The sequence below is a fragment of the Balaenoptera acutorostrata genome, chromosome 4, assembly GCF_949987535.1.
Source record: "Balaenoptera acutorostrata chromosome 4, mBalAcu1.1, whole genome shotgun sequence".
In the NCBI taxonomy this organism is placed as follows: domain Eukaryota; kingdom Metazoa; phylum Chordata; class Mammalia; order Artiodactyla; family Balaenopteridae; genus Balaenoptera; species Balaenoptera acutorostrata.
In genome coordinates this window covers 3,765,867-3,786,853 of record NC_080067.1, presented here as the reverse complement: position 1 = coordinate 3,786,853, position 20,987 = coordinate 3,765,867, and the positions used below count along the sequence as shown (strand labels likewise).

Here is a 20,987-nt window from a genome sequence, read left to right as displayed (position 1 = left end):
TAGGAACAGATGTCAGCAGTGTCGTTTCAAAAAGTGTCTGTCTGTTGGAATGTCGAGAGACGGTACGTCCCCAGTTTAAAGAGTGCTCTCCTTAAAGCGCGTGGAGCTTGGCCCTTATTTCTCAGCATAAACCGGAGCTATAAGCCGATTACCAATGGCCCCCTTGTGCTCAGGGTGAAACAGATTTTAGAAAACACATTTTGATGCCTTGTAGGATGCCAAATTCATTCAGGTCAAAATTTTAGCATCATCACCCCCAGAAACAGCTTTTGGCTCTCTTCTTTTTTTGTTGCTTGCCTGTGAAAAGACCCATTTTTTCCCTACGCAATTTGAATATTTTTTCTTTTTCCTAAAAAAAAAAAAAAAAAAAAGATTTACTTTATCTTGATATAGGAGTCCTTGGCTTTTTTCCGTGATCTCTTAGCAGTCCTGAGGAACCCATTCCTCCCTGCGTGAATCAGCTCTATCACTTCTCAGTCCTGATACGACACAGTGCTTTTAGGGCACTGTTTCTGAATACTTTGAAAGGAGATGCAAAATTGAAAGAGACGTCAGGGTCTGGAGTGGAGGTGGTTGCTTATTTCTGGCATGACCCACTCCCGTGGAAAATAAAGGTTGTGGGGATTTGCAGGACCTTTAGTATTATTTATGGATGACGTCCCTGGAAGATGTGACTCTTCTGTCCGTTGTTCTTGGGAAATCATTTTTGGATAGTCTCATTGTGTTCTAAGTAACATAATAGAGGAGTATGAGGTTTTCAAAGGGATTGGCTTCGTAGAGTTAATTAAGAATTGCTAAGAATGAACCTTGTATTTATCTAGGGAAGGGTCATTTAAGCAGTCCTTTAGATTACTCTAGTATCGTACCGACGCAGAAATATAGTGTTGTAATGAGGTTCTTGAATGACAGGTTTCAGCAATTGATGTTTTGTATTTCCAGTTGCTTGAAAAATTTTTCTATAGCACTAGAAATACTAATCCAAAGTTGATGGATATTGTGATTTCCCCAAAAAGAGTAAAAATGGCCATCAGTTGTACAGGAGGAAGCAGAGGTAGAGTGTGAACCATGATAACGTTGTCTGTCTGTGGTCGTGACAATGCCAGAGGCTGTAGTTAGATTAGTGAGGCTTTCTTGCTGGGTGGATATTGAATTTTTATTATCTCTGTATACATGTTAGGTGGAAAGAAGCTTTTTCCCCCAGGGATATGAACGTTGGAAACAGGACTCATTCTAAGACTAGTCTCTAAGGTAGTGCAGGATGAATGATTTTATTTTTGTTTCATTGATTTTAATTAAAATCCAGCAAGTTTATTTTCCAATAACTACATTTCTATTGACTGTGATTTTTCTTTTTTTTTTTTTTAAAGATTTTCTCTTTTAAGAAGTTGGAAAAGGAGATCCCTTCATAGTTGGGTCTTGAAATAAGGTTACAAAAATGAATGGACAGAGGTCATTCGGGGAGTGATTGTACCTATGGGTTCCATCAGCATTGGTGGATGTGGGTAGCTGAATCACATGTGCCTTCTTGAGAGCAGAGCCTTCAGCTTTCTTAGTAAGGTGCTGTACAGTAATGCTGGTCTGCTGCAAACTGATTTTCATTAGTTAATTCCAAATTTCTTTCTTAGGCTTTGCTTATAAAATACCCTAGAGATCTTCTTAGCTTTATTTTGAGAGAAAAACAAAACATTCTCTTCCTGCTCCCACTTCCTGTGGTACCAGAAAAACATAACCAGCAAGTTTAGGATAATCTGGGCCAGACACAAATGGATGTTCTTTACTCATATGACTAGAAGCCATAGCTGTCAGAGCCAGTTTTGTGTTATTTTGTATAAACGGGTCTTATTTAGAATGCAGATGTTAAATATCTTTTTCTTCAATAGCTGTTCGGTTTGGTCGTATTCCTAAGCGTGAGAAACAGAGGATGCTAATTGAGATGCAGAGTGCGATGAAGACCATGATGAACAGCCAGTTCAATGGTCATCTGCAGAATGACCCATCAGTAGAGCAGCAGGAGCAGACAGCTTTACCAGCCCAGGAACAGCTGCGACCCAAGCCCCAGCTGGAGCAAGAGAACATCAAAAGCTCTGCTCCCTCTTCGGATTTTGCCAAGGAAGAAGTGATTGGCATGGTAACCAGGGCGCACAAGGATACCTTTATGTATAATCAGGAGCAGCGAGAAAACTCGGCAGAGACCGCGCAGCCGCCGAGAGAACAGATTCCTAAGAGCGTGGAGCAGTATAACTTGAATGATGACCGTTGCGGCAGTGGGCTTAGCAGCCACTTTCCTTGTAGTGAGAGCCAGCAGCATCTCGGTGCACAGTACAGAGGGAGGAGCGCGATGCCTTACGCCAACGGGCGTGCCGTTTGTGTTACAAACGGACATTGTGTGAACTTCTCCAATGCTTATGCTCAGAGAGTATGTGACAGAATGTCCGTAGATGGATGTTCTCGGAATGAGAACAAGAACAGTTACCTGTGCAGCGCTGGAGGGAGAATGCATCTGGTATAGTGAAATCACTTTTTTTGCTCACTTTGTATCAAGGAAAGCTTTGAAGGCTTTCTTCTATTCAGAGGACAGGGGCGGGGGTGTCAGAAAACCTAAGAGATTTACAGAATCAATTTTGCGCAGTACTTTAGGTCAAATATTTTTAATAAACATCATTTGCTGAATGAGCTGATTTCATACAGAGCTAGGTACAGGCATGCTATTTGATTGGTACTATGATGGGGATTAGGATTTTATGTAAAATATGGATCATGAAGAATTAAATTGGTCCTTTAATTCTTAGAAATCCTTTTCAAACTTGAAGCGTTCAGGTTAATCATTGCCTCACTAGCTTTGGGATTTTCTCAGAGGGCTGATCTTTTAGCTTGCCATGGTCAGTAATTCCTTGATTTAGAAGGAAAGTGTTTTCTTTAACCATTATAATGCAAAAAGGTCTTTGGATATAGAACATGGATGTTTTGTTGTTTGAAAATTTAGGCATAGTTTAAATATAATTCACTGGTTTCTAAGGATTTTCTCAGACTTCATCCTATGGAATGAGTTAATGTTACTCATATCATTTAAGTGTTTTCATCAAATACAATAGTCTACATGAAAGTACATTGTTTATATTCAGCCCAAATTTCATCCAAAACAGCAGTACCACGGCACTTCCAGTTTACACAATGAGATCCTTTGATAGTGCTTGGTATTTTCTATAGCCAGGTAATTAAAATCTTCTTTTTTCATTTTCAAGATAGTTGACTCTACCCCAATCCTAATGTTAGATTTTTTGGGGTCACTTACAAGTATTTGATTCCATGGATCTGGAAGGTGGCCTCATATTTTTTTAGGCTTAGTGGCTCTGTTAGGGAGGGAAAAAACGTGTAAGCATTTAGGTTCTGCTCTGTGATATTCTCCATGGCTATAGAATCATCCCATTCCTCGATCTCCTATGGATTTAATGAAAATTTAAAGGCCGATTTTACCAATAGAGTATACAGTGTATGTTTCATAATCTTTGTAGTGTCCTAATACTTTCTTTGGCTTCCTATTTTTTTCCTCCCCAATCCTCGTTTAGAAGGTCCATCTTGTATGTCCAGTCATTGTGTCCTAATTGAACAAGTGGAGGCCAGTGGTCACACCATTGTATATGAAATAAGTGGTCAGTGACCTTTTTTTTTTTTTTTTTTTTTAAATATTTATTTATTTATTTATTTATGGCTGTGTTGGGTCTTCGTTTCTGTGCGAGGGCTTTCTCTAGTTGTGGCAAGCGGGGGCCACTCTTCATCGCGGTGCGCGGGCCTCTCACTATCGTGGCCTCTCTTGTTGCGGAGCACAGGCTCCAGATGCGCAGGCTCAGTAATTGTGGCTCACGGGCCTAGTTGCTCCGCGGCATGTGGGATCCTCCCAGACCAGGGCTCGAACCCGTGTCCCCTGCATTGGCAGGCGGATTCTCAACCACTGCGCCACCAGGGAAGCCCCGTCAGTGACCTTTTTTAAAAAAGTAAGGCATCTCACTGTCTTTTCCTGTTTGAAATTACAACAGTGTAATTGTGCCTATTTAGAAAAAAGTGAGTTTTGAAATACTAAGTGCGGGGTTGGACTCCAGGCCTGTGACTTCTAGGTGTATTTGGATAAATCACTAAACCTCTTAAAGTCCCATTTCCTTATCTAAGAAATGGTAATTATAATGTCTGCCATGACTAAGTAGTAAGGTTGAGAATCAAGTGAATGAATATGTATGAATTTGTTTGAAAACCATAAAACCCAGTGCAAGATGGCAGCAATATTACAAAATAAACTCTCAAACCTGTGCAACAGGTTTTTGAACTAGCTTGTGATAGATGGACTTTTTCTTAGGCTACCTCTTTTTATGATAAGTTAACTGCTGTTTAAGTTAGGCTGCTCTGAGGCTCTCTGTCACAAGGCAAGTAGCAAATGGAGAAAGTGCTAATATTAGTAGATTTTACTCATGTTGGAGGGTATATTCATGGGGTTTCCATTGATTGATATGCTACCTTTGAAATTTCTTTACCACCTCTCACAATTCAGTAGTTCTTCTGTTTTGTGTGTATTAGGTTTGTCCAATGAATAAGTCTCCGTATGTGGATCCTCATAAATCGGGGCATGAAATCTGGGAAGAATTTTCGATGAGCTTCACCCCAGCAGTGAAGGAAGTGGTGGAATTTGCAAAGCGTATTCCCGGGTTCAGAGATCTCTCTCAACATGACCAGGTCAACCTTTTAAAAGCTGGGACTTTCGAGGTAGGTTTTATTTATCCTGAATATTGATACAGGGCAAGGTAGTATTTTATTTTATTTTATTTTATTATTTTTAAATAAATTTGTTTATTTATTTTGGCTGCATTGGGTCTTCGTTGCTGCACGCGGGCTTTCTCTAGTTGCGGCGCGCAGGCTTCTCATTGCAGTGGCTTCTCTTGTGGAGCAGAGGCTCTAGGTGCATGGGCTTCAGTAGTTGTGGCACACGGGCTCAGTAGTTGTGGCTTGCGGGCTCTAGAGCGCAGGCTCAGTAGTTGTGGCGCACGGACTTAGTTGCCCCGCAGCATGTGGGGTCTTCCCGGACCAGGGATCGAACCTGTGTCCCCTGCATTGGCAGGTGGGTTCTTAACCATTGCGCCACCAGGGAAGTCGAAGGTAGTATTTTACTTTGATTCTTTTCTCAACAAGTATTTATAGTCCAGAGGCTGAAAATTTCAACAAAAGAGTGACCATCTCAGGATCTTGGGAAAAGACAAAGGTAAACGCTGAGTTACTTAAGACTTGAGATACAAACGGACTGTGTTTGCAGCACATGAACTCCGAGTTCTAGAATCGCTTTCAGGTGTGGACTTGGTGGGTTCCCCGAGTTAGACACCTCCTGAAAGCCTAACCCAGCGTTTACTATGTTCAGTACTGGACACGAAGGGTAAATAGATCGTGGTTTTTGTCTCCTAGGAGATGGTAGGATATTTGGGAGGTGTTGCAGACATCTCTTATGTACCACTGTGGATCCTCATGGCCTCGCCTCACTCCAGGATCCTTGGCTACTTGTGCTACTCCACCTTCTCTTGCTGTGGTGCCTTCTGCCTGGGCCTGGGGCAGCCCCTGTTGCCAATTTGAGTAGGATGCAGACAGAGGCTCTCGCTGTGCTTGCTTAGGTACCTCTCCCCTGTCTGCCCCGGGGCTTCCCTGCTGCTGCTGAGGCGGGAGAAGTCTCAGCACTTGCTCAGCACTCACGTAGGCATTATCCTGAAATGCAGAGGGTGGGTGGGACGTTGATGCCGGGTGGGCCCAGTCTTTGATCAGCAGGGGAAGGGAGCTGGGGGAAGATCTTCACTTCCTCGGATGTTCCCACAGGATCCGGCTCTCAGTTGTTCTTTTTTTTTTTTTTTTTTAATTTAAATTAATTTATTTATTTATTTTTGGCTGTGTTGGGTCTTCGTTTCTGTGTGAGGTCTTTCTCTAGTTGCGGCAAGCGGGCGCCACTCTTCATCGCGGTGCGCGGGCCTCTCACTACCGTGGCCTCTCTTGTTGCGGAGCACAGGCTCCAGATGCGCAGGCTCAGCAGTTGTGGCTCACGGGCCCAGTTGCTCCGCGGCATGTGGGATCTTCCCAGACCAGGGCTCGAACCCTAGTCCCCTGCATTGGCAGGCAGACTCTCAACCACTGCGCCACCAGGGAAGCCCTCTCAGTTGTTCTTGATGTCAGGTGGTGTCCAGCTTAGCAGTATGTCCTCTGATACTGACTCTCTTTCCTTTCCATCTCATTTCCTTTTTCTTAACTCCTGTTGTTTTCACATGTGCCAGTGCAAATCCCACATAAACCCTTGCCTTCGGTTCTGTTCTCTGGGGCACCTGAGCTAGAACAGAGAAGATGTTTTTGTAAATAAAATAGCTGTGATAGAATTCCAAAGAAACACCTGTAGGTCAGGGTTTTCAGTTCAAAGGAAAACATTAGACTTAAGGTTTCAAGTCAGAAGGGATGTCAGAGATTGAGTTCAATTCACTCAGTTTTGAGAGGTGAAGAGACTTTTCTTTCCTGGGTTACCAGTAAATTCATAACACAGTCAGGGCTAGAACACGAATCTCATGCTCCAGGACTTGTGTTCTTTTCACCTTGTGATTTGTCTGAAGATAGCTGTGTTGCAGAGCTAGCACCATCTCCTTAGAAGGCTCACTCTCTTTCGGGTTGTCTTGGGTAAAACAAGTCTTTGCTTGGGAGCATTGCAAAGGGCAGGTGTTTGTTCAGTGTTCCTCTGGTTATGAGAGAAATATGTGACCTAGATGCTACCATTTACTATAGTGGAGGGAGTGCTGCAGGTTAGCAGTTGTGACTGGTTTGGTCTGGATTTCCATTATAACTTGATGTCTGGAGCACCTACTATCATAGTTTTCTTTGTGTATTGTCTCTTTGGGTTATGCTTTCTTAAAATAGACTAATTAGAGTTTGTCTGCTGCATTTGCCTTGGTTGCATTTGGTGTTTGGGTGATTCCAAGTGTTGTTGCATTGAAATACTGCTCTTTTTACTTAGGTCTTAGAGACCATATGATACACTTGGTAGCTTAAAGAGTTTGTTAAATGCCTTTGGCCAAGGCCCAGTTTCAAATTTCTTGGCATTATTGCCTGCTTTAATTTCGATTTTTGGGCTTTTTTTTTTTTGCCTGCTTTAATTTTGAATTTACATTTCAGAATCTTTATTAATAGTTTCAGAGGATCACAGGACTTGAGTATTTTGCCACCGGTGGCTGGAATTTTTTTAATGCTCTTCCTAGAGTATTTATCGCTTTGGTGGAGATTTTGTCTTAAGCAAATGGTTCTGGGTAAAAATAAACTCAGTTTTTCTTCTACAACTCTTCTTTTATGTGTAGGATGTCTCTTAACTGACTTGAATACTGAGTTATTTTTTAGTATTACTATTGAACTTCCCCAGATACATTGAAGTCTTTTTCTTTTTCCAGGTTTTAATGGTACGGTTTGCATCATTATTTGACGCAAAGGAACGTACTGTCACCTTTTTAAGTGGAAAGAAGTATAGTGTGGATGACTTACACTCAATGGGAGCAGGGGATCTGCTAAACTCTATGTTTGAATTTAGTGAGAAGCTGAATGCCCTCCGACTTAGTGGTGAAGAGATGAGCCTGTTTACAGCAGTTGTCCTGGTCTCTGCAGGTAAGGGAGCTGCTGGCCACTGTGCGGCACCTGGAGTGCGGTGGCCCAGTGGGGAGAGGGTGGCAGGCGGCCAGCTTCTGGCAAGCTGTGTAGAGGGGAGAGGGCCTCCGGAAAGATGCTAAACTAGGAATCTGGTATTTTTGCATAATTAATTTTTTTTTTTTATCATGACAGTAGAAGTCAAAAGTGCTGTATAGGGATAAAAGGGTGTTTAGATCTGGGCCTCACATATACCACTCTTAGTCTTTAGCTTTTGTTCATGATTTTTTACGAGTCTAAAGCATTATTTCATGCATTTATTTTTTGGAACATTGTGTATTTCTAGGTAGGTGGTTATGATATGAATCTAAGTTTTAGTTAAAATATTATGTGGGTTACTTGAAAATGTTACAAGTATCAAGATGTATTACTGTGTTTTGTTAACAAAAATCGGAGAATTATGAGCTGTAGGCTTTCACCAGCTTTGCTACTGAATTTTCTGTGTGACTTGGTAAGTAATTTTCTCTCTTTGGGTCTCGGTTTCCTTATCCTGTGAAAGGAAGGGATTGTACCATGGGAGCCTCCAAGATTGTTGAGTCCTATCATTTAATGTTTATTTATATGAGTCATTGATGGTGTTTCCCAGTTTCCCTGCCACCTTGCATTATATTGCAGTTATTTCTGACCAAAGTATTTCAACTCAGACAGTAGGTAGTAAGGCAGAGATTATTCCCAATAGCAAATTGGAAATTGAGACAGTGACTTTCTTGGGGACATGTAAGAAAGTGCCAGCCATTTTTAGGTATCGCTAACTTTATTTTAAACCATTTGTTGAGCATTAGACAGTATTTTGATATGACTTACTTTAAGTTTCCCATTTGCTTCCTACTGCGTAAAAGACCTTGTGCTGAGCACTGTGAGGGTTGTAAAGTATAAGTTGTGGCCCCTGGTTATGTGGCTGGACTGTAAGTCAGTAACTCTTATATCAGCGATCCTTAAGGAGAGGAAGCTCTTTGTATATCTTAAAGGGCCTGTTGCACGTCAGTGGTATAAAAAACTTATGCCATTTGCAAGCATTATTTGGCTACCTTTTCTGATCAGCTCTACCTGGGTAGCTAAAAATGCACACTTATGGGAATAGTTTGGATGGACTGTGTCAGTGAGGGATGCCTGTTTTCTCAGTAACCTTGTAATGCCTCTTGCACTTACCTACCATTTCTCAGTCTCTTCATGAGGAATTAGTAATGGTTTGAGTTGTCATCCGATTACTAAATCTGTAATTGTGAAATAAAGGTAATCCATACTTGTTAACTTCTTTATCTGATGAATATGCCTTAAGTGCTAGGTGCTCAGGGGAGACAGAACAAGCATTAAGACACAAGCTTTGTGTTCCATTTGGAGAGACAGAACCAACACAGAAAGCTTTGTGTTACTAAACTGCTTGGTTCTGACTGAGGTAGGTAGGAGTTTAGGAAGGAAGATGAAGTCATCTGAGAAGGCTTTGTGGGGAGGATGGGGTATTAGGTTTTCCCAGCCAGAGGTGAGGGAGGGCACGGGGCGGGGCCAAAGCCTGGGGTGCACAGAAGGCTTGGGGTGAGGGGAGCAGGGGGTTACAGAGTGACAGCTGTGCGAGCTAAACAGAAGAGCTGTAACTGAAATAAGTCAGTGTAACGTCGTAAGTAGGGGAATGATCTGGCAGGAACAAAGCGGTGCTTTAAACTTAGTTCTGCATTTTTGTCCTGGGTGGATTAGACAGGTGAGTCATCAGAGCTGGAGAGTCAGGTTGAGAGGCTGTTGAAATGACTCCAGGTATGAGGCAGTGGAGTGAACTCTCCTGAAATAGGTTGTGGCAGAGGAGGGGAGATGGAGGGACTATGTCCCCGAGGTAGTTCAGGGGAAGAAAAGAAGGCCAAGGGGTAAAGGGGAGCTCTCTGCCAGAACCATGCTACTTCAGTTGTGTTTTCCACCAGGAACGTGATTTTTATGTTTCAGATTTTAATTTTGAAAAAGCCTTCTTTTGTTATCATAAGAATAATATGGGTTCTTTGAGAAATTAGAAAACATTAAGATGAAAATAAAGATGATAATATCACTGCCAAGAAAGACCACTGTTAGCATTAGGGGGTCTGCCTCTCTCCATTCACCTGTCCATCCGTTTGTCCATTTGCCTGCTTATTGATAGATGGTACCAAAGGGGAGAGACTGACTGTAAAAGATGGTAAGGCATTCTTGTTTGTGTTGTGTTTATATATGAAGATACACAGGCAACACAGCATGCATGCATTTTAAAATTTGTTGTTTCACTTAAATATATGATAGTGTTCATGTCGAATTTAAAGCTTTGTCACTTAAAAAGAACTATTGTTGTTTTTAAAGCAGGAAAATAAAATTCCATAACTGTAGAAGAGTATAAAATGGAAAGCATTCCTTTTATTCCTAGCCTGTTCTTCAGAGAACTAGATTTCTAACCATCTTTCTTTTTAATTGTTCTGATGGTTGCTGACCCAACTCTAAATACTATGCTTGTACCTCTTTTTATTTAGTAGATGTAACTGATAAATAAAAGTTCCTTCTCGGGGCTTCCCTGGTGGCGCAGTGGTTAAGAATCCGCCTGCCAATGCAGGGGACATGGGTTCGAGCCCTGGGCCGGGAAGATCTCACATGCCGCAGAGCAGCTAAGCCCGTGCGCCACAACTACGGAGCCTGTGCTCTAGAGCCCGCGAGCCACAACTACTGAGCCCACATGCCACAGCTACTGAGCCTGCACTCTAGAGCCCCTGTGCCGCAACTATTGAAGCCTGTGCGCCTAGAGCCCGTGCTCCACAACAAGAGAAGCCACCTCAATGGGAAGCCCATGCACCGCAACGCAGAGTAGCCCCCGCTCGCCGCAACTAGAGAAAGCCCGCGTGCAGCAACAAAGACCCAATGCAGCCAAAAATAAATTAGAAAAAAAAAAAACAAGGTCCCTCTCACTTTTCCCCCTCAATTTTTATGTTTTATTTTTTCTGCTACTTTATTGCTTTTATTTATAAATTTAACATGCTCGCAGTCTTTGCTCACTCACTCTTTCATAACCTCTCAGATAGTTTAGATAGAATATTCTCACCATCCAGGGACACAGGGCCCTCCTTTCTCCGCATCCCGGCTTCTTCTGTGCTAACATTTCTTCTGCGTTGTCAAGAATGAAAATATTTACGTTCTGTTCTATAATGTGACTATTTTCTGTGCTTTATTTATCAGTTGATGTTAAAAGTTGAACAGTAAAACGTCAGCATTTGTCGTAGCATGATCACGTGAATAGTGCTCATAGTGTTCACACGGTGGGGTTGAAAGGGTAACAAGGCAACAGAGACTCTCCCCTAAACCTGCCCTTCCTGAAGGGCGTGTTCCAGGGTCAGATAACGAATGGGTTATTTATTTATATTCTCTGTTAACTGTTTAGAATTAAGCAACATTATAGTTTGCTTTATATTCAAAATAGCTTTTGTTTTTCTTGGAATCTACACTTGCCTTCTGGTTCTTGTTCTGTTCTGGTGGTGGTTGTCCGAAGAAATGCTAGTTAATGATCTCATTATATAATTTCGTCTTCACAACAGACCTTGGATGTGAGCTAGGACATGTTATCCTCAGTTACGACAGGCAAGGAATTTGAGGAACAGGGGGCTTGAATAATTTGCCCAGGGTCACATTTTTCATAATGGGCTGATCAGGCATTTGAACTCCTGTTAGTCTAGCTTCAGAAGCCTTCCCACTCTACCGCTTGTTAACAGAATAGCTCTAGCTGCTAAGGGAGTCTCAAACATGGTATTTATTTGCCTGTGAGATTGGAAGACTCTTGATACCATGGAGAGAAGAGGAATTATACCTGGAAGGTAAATTCTTTTTCAGGTTGTGTGTAATGGCCGCAGTCACTTCCAGTTGAAGATTAGAGACTGGCCTGTGGGTGTGAGACCAGGGCTCACCTGGATGTGGGTTTCAGCTGTCCTCATGGAGACTTCGTTGAAGGAATTTAACTTCCATCATGTAGGAAGTGAATATGCATCGGGAGCCCAGTTGGTGAGGAGGACAAGCTTGGGAGATAATTAAGGAAGTAGAAAGCCGTATCATGAATTAAATTATGCAGGTAGTAGTATAGCACTTAGGGCATCATTTGGAAGGTGAATTTCCGTTTCAGTCTGTGCATTCTAGTGTTGCAGTTTCTAGAGGATCGTTGTTCTGTGATCCAGCTAGATTTGTAGTTAGGTCCTCTGGCCTTCATATCATGAAAGCATGGTTTTAGAAAAATTTAATATGATTAACATTTTTAGGTACAGTATAGGCATCTGTTTCCCGGAAGGGGGTTGACTACATAAGCATAGGTCACCGAAACACAAGATATTCACTGGAGGACCAACCACGTGTAATACCAACTCAAATGTCCTTTCCCACTTCCTGTCTGTTTCTTTCTTTGCCATCTAGATTATTTTGTTTGTGGGGATCACCGTCATTCTTTCCCAGTTGTTATTGTAAATTACTGATGATACAATGTAAACCTATTACTTTCTTCTGTCCAAATATGAGCTCTCTAAAGGAAGGAGAGGTTTGTTTGTTATGTTCACTGCTAATTCCCTAGCACCCATCACGGATAAGTGTTTGCTGAATGAATTAGTAAATTGCAAGGCTGTTAAACAAAACAATTACTTGAACATTAAAGGCAAGGAGAGTCTTGGAAGCATGATTGAAAGCTTTAAGTAGTTTTGCAGAGATGACCCTTATGATTGTATGGCCAGAGTCAAGTGTCAAAAGAGATCTTTTGTCCATCTCACAATTTTGTGTGATAAATCATGACTCCTTCCGCCCCCCAGCCAGTAGTCAACATTTAGTTTGTTTCTTTTCCTATAAGAATTAGCACACGGTTGTAGTCATAATCCAAATTGTATTAAATATAATATAAAACTATTTTCATCATTTTTTCCTGCATTTAAGTTAGTGAAACTTTCCCCCCCTTTACTGTTAAATTTTAGTCCTTGTTCTGAGTGTTTGCATTGCAAGTAACGTTTTTCAGCTATCAGTTATAATGTAAGACCTCCTTGTAAAAAAAATGAAAAAAGGGTGTAAATGGCCAGAGAATTTTGCTTCCTTGGAGAAGTCCTTTTCTTGTTAATTACAACCCCCTATACTTGGAGCTATTGAATACTTCTTGTGCACAACGGTCTCCTATTGTAAAGGGAAGAAATAGCCCATGCTGATGAAAAAAGTCCATGGCAAACAACATAAGTTTGGCTCATTTAAGGATACTTTCCTTTATTGCTGGTTTATGCTGAATCACTAATTTATTAACGTTTTTGTATGATGAATTTAATAAACACAGTTTGCTAAGTGAAAGTGAATGCAAGTTAATGTAACTAGGTAATAAAGTTGCATACTATGTTAGTTATCTACTACTGCATAACAAATTACCCGAAAACTCAGTGGCTTAAAAATGCACACATTTGTTATCTCTGAGGGTTAGGATATGGGTGCCTCTGGCTCAGGGTTTCTTAGGAGGTTGCAGTCGAGCTGTGGGCAGGCTGTGGTCTCACCTGAAGGCTCCACGAGGGCAGGATCCGCTTCCAGGCTTATTCACGTGGTGGTTGGCAGGAGTCATTCCCTGCAGTCGTTGGACTGAGCACCTCAGTTCCTGGCTGGCTGGCGGCTGGGGACCACCCTCAATTCCCTCGCACTCAGGCCACTTCATGGGGCATCTCACATGGCATCCGGCTTTCCTCAGGGCAAGCGAGTGAGAGCTTGCCTAAGGAGGAAGCCACCGCTTTTTCTACAATGTTTTATTCATTAGTAGTGAGTGAGTCTGGCCCGCCCAAGGGAAGAGGGATCCACTCGTGGGTCTCAGGTGCCTGCCACCTATGGTGACGGGCAGGTGTGGTATGTTCCACATGAGAGGAAAATACACTGCTAAACCACATGACTCATTTCGTTTCGCCAATCAGAAGCAGCTGAAATTAGATAGCATCTAATTTTAAAAATCAGAACCTCTAGATTTTTGTGAGCAGATACCTAATCACTATAAAGAATTTTGATTTATCAAATGAACTATGTGATATATATTTTTATAATAAATAGCTATAAAAATTTGCCATTGGGATTTTAAAAATTCTGTCAGTTATCTTTTGCCTCTGTTCCAATGTGTAAAACCTTGTTTTGAATTCATTAATGAGACCGACGAGCACGGATTATATTTGTATTTAATGTTAATAACACGTCCTCTCCTCCATCTCGCCCTCTTCCTCACTCTCCCTCAGATCGATCCGGGATAGAAAACGTCAACTCTGTGGAGGCTTTGCAGGAAACGCTCATCCGCGCCCTAAGGACCTTAATAATGAAAAACCATCCAAACGAGGCCTCTATTTTTACAAAACTTCTTCTAAAGTTGCCAGATCTTCGATCTTTAAACAACATGCACTCCGAGGAGCTCTTGGCCTTTAAAGTTCACCCCTAAGGCCTTTGTTTATTTAAACATGGACTGATTCATGCTGACTGTATATTTTGTGCTGAAATGCTTATTTACGTGTGTACCGTACGTGGAGGTAGGAGAGACCTCTAAGACAACATGAGACTGCAGGCCGCCTCTGTGACCAGGCAGCAGCTGTTTGTTTGAGATTTCTTCAGCCATGCTTAGACATTGACCGCAATCCCCCGGTAGACCAGTCAGCGGTGTTGCACTTAAACTGGAGAAGTTACACTGAATTATAGTCACACTGAATGTTAGACTTTTTCATCTGCCAAAACCAAAAACCATTTTGATCTCCCTGTGGTACAAATATAATGCACAATCACAAGTATATGAGGACTTAAAAATTAATCCTTTGTGGTGGAAGTTCTCTTGTAACATGGAAACTTGATTTCACCCCAAGGCTGTTTGATCTGGTGATTGGAGCCTTTGCAAGTTAGGAAACCTCCTTGTCTGTGCTCCACTCTGCCACCGTGAAAGTGCGTGGTCCTGGACAGGCTCGCTGGTTGTGGAAGATGAGACTTGACCGTGTTCCCAATGCCCCACCTCACAGAGATGCTGATGAATGTCTAGAAAGCATATTTACCTCCTGGGAGATAGGCACTATGTAAATACGGTAAAAGTTTTGTTATTATAATTATTCACAGTAATACTCTTTATTTCTATGCATTTCTGAGAGATCATTTCACAGTCCACACCAATCTATTATTCAGGGTTCCTGCGTATGTGTGGGTTATCCTTCTGGCACACACATATTCAAAGTTTATGGGTACATTAAATACATAGTATGTGTACATATTATCTATGTGAATATAGTTATATATAAATATATTTCTTCACAATATTTTAAACTGTGAAGAACTTTATCATACAATAAACTTAAAACAAGAGGTGTCAAAAGACCCAAATTAGGTGCATTTTACCTGTTGATGACATAACCATTGCTTTAAATCTTTAGATAGTAGAGTAATGAATTTATGCTCTATTTTTGTTTATCTAAGCAACACTTAATTAATGTACAAGTGCAACAGGCAGTTGAGTCCAGATTTCAAAAAACATGTATTTCAGAGTTCATCTTTGGCAAAATCTTTGGTTCAGGTACTAGTTGTTTAAAAGTTCATTCAGATTCTTACTTTGTGCTAAAAAAGTTGCATTGCAGCCCCTTACGCACATGCTGTAGCTTGATGATAAATATTTGGAGTCTTTCTGGAGAACCAACCAATGTTTAAGAAAACTGTTCAATATGTTGATGTGTGCCTGTGTGTGTGAGTGTGGGTGTGCAAGTGTGTTCTGAATCCACTTGTTTTTTTCCCCCTAAATAACACTACAGGGATTTTGTCAAATTAGATTTAATCTGTGATTTGAAAAATCATTTAGTGTGTGACCTACAGGCTTAGAAATGGCATAGTCAGAGACGTTTCATCCATATTTCTGATACTGGGCTTTATTAAATAGATAAGATCAGCCTCTTTATGGCAGTTGGAGAAAATTGCCAAAAAGTTGAGGATTTTATGTATGTTTTTCTGTTGCCCTGGAAGATAGCAATTAATTGGATTTTTGGGTAAAGTTGCCTTCTATATAATTTTTGGATTGTATAAAATTACAAAAATGAAAAGATCCCATTTTACTCTACTCAGCCTGTTACTTTAATGACATGTGAGCAGAATGCCTTATTTTGTAACCTTGTTTAACTTGTTGCTACTGGGACTTGAATTTCTGTGGCACTAGTTAAGTTAAAACAGAGTTAAACCCTCTCATTATTAAAGAGGAAAGGTGATGGTGATGTCTGTAATACAATATAAACCATAATCGTGATTTACCTTAAATAGGTATGACTTTTATGGGATATACAGTATAGTTTTTGTGAACTCTTTACATGATAGCATTATCTTTTTATAATTTTTTTTTCTAAGATAAATGCACAGTTTTCTTCTATGGGGAATAGAAACAGCTTTTTTGAAGTAATACTGAAAACCTCAAAGATCATGTTGTTTCTTAATTTTTGCCTTTTGCATAAGCCTCTTTATAACATATATCTTTAAAACAGTTACTAAGTCTTTAGGAATGTGTAACCAGAACTATGTTAGTATTGCTTATAAAACTTTAGTTAGGTTCAATATATACATGTATACATCTATATATAGGTATAGAGATTTGCATTTTGTCTTGTAAAATTTTATTTGAACAAATTCTTCCTGTAGGTAATGGGAAACAAAATTAATAGTTCATATGCCACTCGTAGCATTTCTGTATTTGAAAGTAGCCCAAGATTGAAACTTCTAATTCTAGAATTAAACCAGCAGCCTATTACAAGCACATTCTTTGATTTGAGTCATTGGTCCTAAACCTACTAAATGCGGAGAAGACAACCAGTTTAGGGAACTTCTGAGTTGGTGGGACACTGTTGATTAATGAACAATGTACTGTATGAATTAAGTGATGCTTTAACTCTGATTTTACATTTTAAAGTTAAAATATGGGCATTATGTCAGCAAACTTAAGGGCATTATGTCAGCGAGCTAAAACATTTTTTTCCTGTGCTTTTAATGTATCTCTTTACATGATCTGAGAGAGGGTTCAAGCCTTTAGAGAGAAATAGCTGAGGAAAAGGGGGAACATCTTCTTGGGATGAAGCTTTTCCTTATGGCAATGGTTTAATTACAGATTCAGAAATTAGAAGGAAATTTCAGTGGATTAAGTGTATAGCTTTCGTAACTACATTTCAAGAAATTACCATTGTAACTTGATAAGATATGATTTATTTTATGTAAACATCATTGCAAAGCAAGGTGTAGAAGCTCAGCTAGATTTATTACTGTGCACGAGAGTAAGTACCTATCTCAGTTATTCTTTTCCAATATAAAGTTTGCTGAATGTACAAGAGGAGTTTATCACTTAGGATATAGAATTTTTTAGGGGCTGGGGGGAGGGGCTCTGTCAGGCAATTACCTAGAAACAAAGATTGTCTTGATTTGATCTGAAACATAAAACTTGAAGCTATTCTTGAACTAACATGGAAAAATAAAATGGCTATTGTTTTAAAAAAAATGATAGAACTATATTGTTGACAAGATAGGAATTACGTTTATTTTCTACAAACTGTTATTGATGAAGACATGGATAATATCTTCCTGTTTCTGAAAAGTAATCTGTACATGGGGGGAGGGAATAATAAATATTATTTCTAACCAGCTGTGGTTTTTGGTATCTTTCTCTCCTGACTTTTTGGTAAGACCATCTATAATTTAACTGACTACTTTTCCCTGGAGCAGAGCAGGGTCTCCTATGCATTGAACAGATCTCTGATTCAGTGTGGGGAGGGGGCATGTCTGTATGCAGGGCTGTTTTAAAAAGAAGACTGTTGTAGAGTTTGTTTAGAGATTCCAGCAAGGATCATTACTGTTTTCTGTAATGCCAGCTGAATAGTGGTTTGCCGTATTTGGTAAGGTGGTCTTCTGGGAAGGAGATGGTGAGAGAGAAAGGGGTAGGGTACCTGGTGTAGCTGAGACTCAGCCTTGGCCGTGGATGGGGTAAGGAGCCTGAGCAGGACCACGACCTCCTTTTGCCTTTCCCAGTGGTTGCAGCCAGGCGGGCAGAGTTAAGGTAGTTACTGAAATCAGCATTCCCTGCAGTTGTTTCCAAGACCAGTAATATCCACTACTTCTCTGTGAATATTAATCGATGTTAGGTGGGAGAAATGGGCTTCTTGATTAAACAAATGCGGCAATACTGGGTTAACCAGGGTTACTGAGATGTCTTTATGGCATTCCTGTTCTCTAATGAGCAGATGTGCATCGTGGATCCTAAGGAAGGGTTTAGTGGGATGTAGTTTTTCCCAAACGTTCTCCACTAAATAACCCCTCCCCCCCCCCCCCCTTTTGTTTTTCTGTGCTGAGCTCTTCTGAGGGCTCCTTGGAAAGTGTGCTCTCTGGAGAAAAAATCCCTGTTAACCCACTTTGGGTTTTCATCAGGATGTTGATCATATTCTGTCGATTATTGTACAAATTTGCATTGTATTTTGCCCCTTTTTTGCACAGTGTAAGAAACATTGAGCTCTAAATAAATGTGTGGTTGATGGAAAACAAAAGAGCTTAAAGTCCTTCCAAATTTTGGGAATGCTACAGCTGAGTAAATGAGTGAAGACAGCGAGTTCACGGATCTGGTTTTAGTTTTTACACGCATTTCCGGCCTGTTAAAATTTGTCACATTTGCTTTTCTTAACTCTTACTCTCTCTTACTCTTTTCTAGACTTAAGAAAGTGATGGAGAAAATGTTAATAATACAGGTTGAAAGTCTGTTGCCATTAACCATTGCAAAAGGCACAGAGAAGTGAAGAAATTGTCCAGTACTTGAAAACTATTATCTGATTTAGCAAAGAAGTTTCTCATATCACTGATAAACAAGTCAAGTTCTAACATAGTTCTTATTGTTTGTTTCGTTGTATTAATATACTTAAAATATCAATCAACATTCATGCCAGAACTATACTTGTCTGTCAGTTGCAACTCTGGCAAAAATAAAGGAATGCATTCTGTGAGAATTAATTGTTTATATGGAATTTACAGTAAAGAGTATTGTATGGTTTATATATTGTGTGCTGCATAGCCTTTCAGTAAGAATAATACATACTTACACAGTCATACATATGTTTTTCCTTCCCAGGGGGCTGGTTGTTAAACATTAGCAGCAGACCACTATCGCTTAACCCCAAGAGGTGATTCTGAAACCAGGGTTCAGAGTTTCAGTAACTTATTGAAGGTCGCACAGCTACTGAGTGGAGAGTCGGATTGCAAAACCCAGATATTTGGGCCTTAGAATCTGTTCTCAGCTGTTACGTGTAACAGAGAGGCACTGGGCTTGGGGTCTCCTTGGCAGAGTGGTTTTTAGTAGGTCTACTTTGATCTCTGCAGTTGTGGGTTGTTTGGGAAGGGGTAAAGGGGGGGAAGCTCTTAGGCAAGGATTCAATACATAATAGTCTAATGTTATCCCCCCAACCCCTAAGTAAAATTTTCTCTCATCTGTAGAAAGGGTAAACTCAAGTGGCTGCAAGACTAAATGAGGTGTATTGAAAACTTGCAGACAGTGAAGCCTATACAGACCCTAGGTCCCTGCCGTTAAGTAGAAAGAGGAGAAAGCAGGAGTCATCCCCGGGGCAGCGAGGCGCCCTGGAGGGTCCTCTCCCCGCTCAGCCTGGGTGGTGGGTCTCTCACAAGCCCTCTGGCTGAAGTCACTGAGGGGGTGGTCCTTGATTTAGGCCTTCTCAGCTAGAAACTGCCCTGTCAGTAAAGACTGACTCATTGATGACCTCAGCCTTCAGACACTGCTTCATCAGGAGAATCTAAAACAAGGGACAGAAGATGACCGAGACCGTGTCTCATCACCAGTCCCCCAGACGAGAACATACTGGGAGGATCCTTAGTGTTCTAGTTGGTGCTGGCATCGTCCAAGGTGAACTCCTACCTCAGAGGGCAGGAATCATTGGCTTAATGCTTCTTGACAGTAAAAATAACTTCCGTATCCTCAGTGGTCTCTAGAGGTTCCCTTTCCCGTCCTGGGTTCAGCGAAGTGAGGGGACTGAACTACGCCCTCCAGCATCCCTTCCAGGGCCGACCTCTGTGATGTGATGGTACGCAAACAACACAGTTAAAAGAGAAAGAAGGGCCAGAGTGGAGAATGTGTTGGGGATTGGGGTGGGCAGAGACCCCGCAGCTAAAGGGTGACACCTCACCTGCCTTAACCCGGGGTGAACTTGCGCCCTGCCGGCCGGCCGTCTGTCCATGGTCCTCCCTCGCCCACCATTAGCTCCGAGTCACCTCTCAAGGCTCAGGGGCAGAAGTGTGCCGGGGAGGGGCTTGTGTCGAGGAGTTTCCCTTCCCCCAGGGTTCCTGCGAAGCTGGAGGGGGGCCCAGAGCAGGAACAATGCCAGGAGCGCCCGGCAGGGGGCGCCGGGCTGACCTGCCTGCTCCAGGCGGTCCTCAAGTGCTAGGGGAACGCGGGCTGCTCAGGACCAGACCTTTCCTGCACAGCAGCGCTTTCCAGTTTTCGATCCTAACAGAAATGTAGGTTTTTGTAGCAAAAGTGTAAAAGAGTGTGAAGTTTTTTGTAGTTGATTCTCTTATCTATTCCCCTAAATCCTTTTTTTTTTTTCATAGCAAAACCAGACCAAGATTTATTTCCTCATTTTGGAATACCATTCATTATGGCAATGACATCTGTGGTATTTGAATTACAATACAAGACACCTGTGTCAGTTCAATGATGTAGCTGCTAGGGGTCTACATGTGGGTTCAAGCAAATAAGCATTTCATTGAGTCATCTAGTATAGTCAATAACACATTAAAATTTATACTATATCATTGTAATTTATATTATTTGTGGCAATCATAACTATGTAGTTAAAATTATTAGAAACTACTTTTTTTAATGTGGCATTGCATTTTATTTTATTTACTTATTTTTTATTTTTTATTTTATTTTATTTTTTAAACATCTTTATTGGAGTATAATTGCTTTACAATGGTGTGTTAGTTTGTGCTTTATAACAAAGTGAATCAGTTATGCATATACATATATCCCCATATCTCCTCCCTCTTGCATCTCCCTCCCTCCCACCCTTCTAGCTGGTCACAAAGCACCGAGCTGATCTCCCTGTGCTATATGACTGCTTCCCACTAGCTATTTTACATTTGGTAGTGTATATATGTCCATATATACACTACCACCCTCTCACTTTGTCCCAGCTTACCCTTCCCCCTCCCCGTGTCCTCAAGCCCATTCTCTAGTAGGTCTGCGTCTTTATTCCCGTCTTGCCCCTAGGTTCTTCATGACCTTTTTTTTTTTTTTTAGATTCCATATATATGTGTTA

The 20,987-nt window shown here is 41.1% G+C and overlaps 1 protein-coding gene across 1 annotated transcript; it reads left to right on the top strand.

Moving 5' to 3' along the window:
• The first annotated feature begins 6 nt into the window (after window positions 1-6).
• On the top strand, window positions 7-17,313 carry NR1D2 (nuclear receptor subfamily 1 group D member 2). Its single transcript, XM_028164444.2, has 5 exons — window positions 7-62; window positions 1,881-2,503; window positions 4,567-4,752; window positions 7,446-7,656; window positions 13,914-17,313. Exons 1-5 carry the CDS (start codon window positions 50-52, stop codon window positions 14,108-14,110), a joined length of 1,230 nt encoding a protein of 409 aa, XP_028020245.2. The 5' UTR covers window positions 7-49; the 3' UTR covers window positions 14,111-17,313.
• The last annotated feature ends 3,674 nt before the right edge of the window (window positions 17,314-20,987 follow it).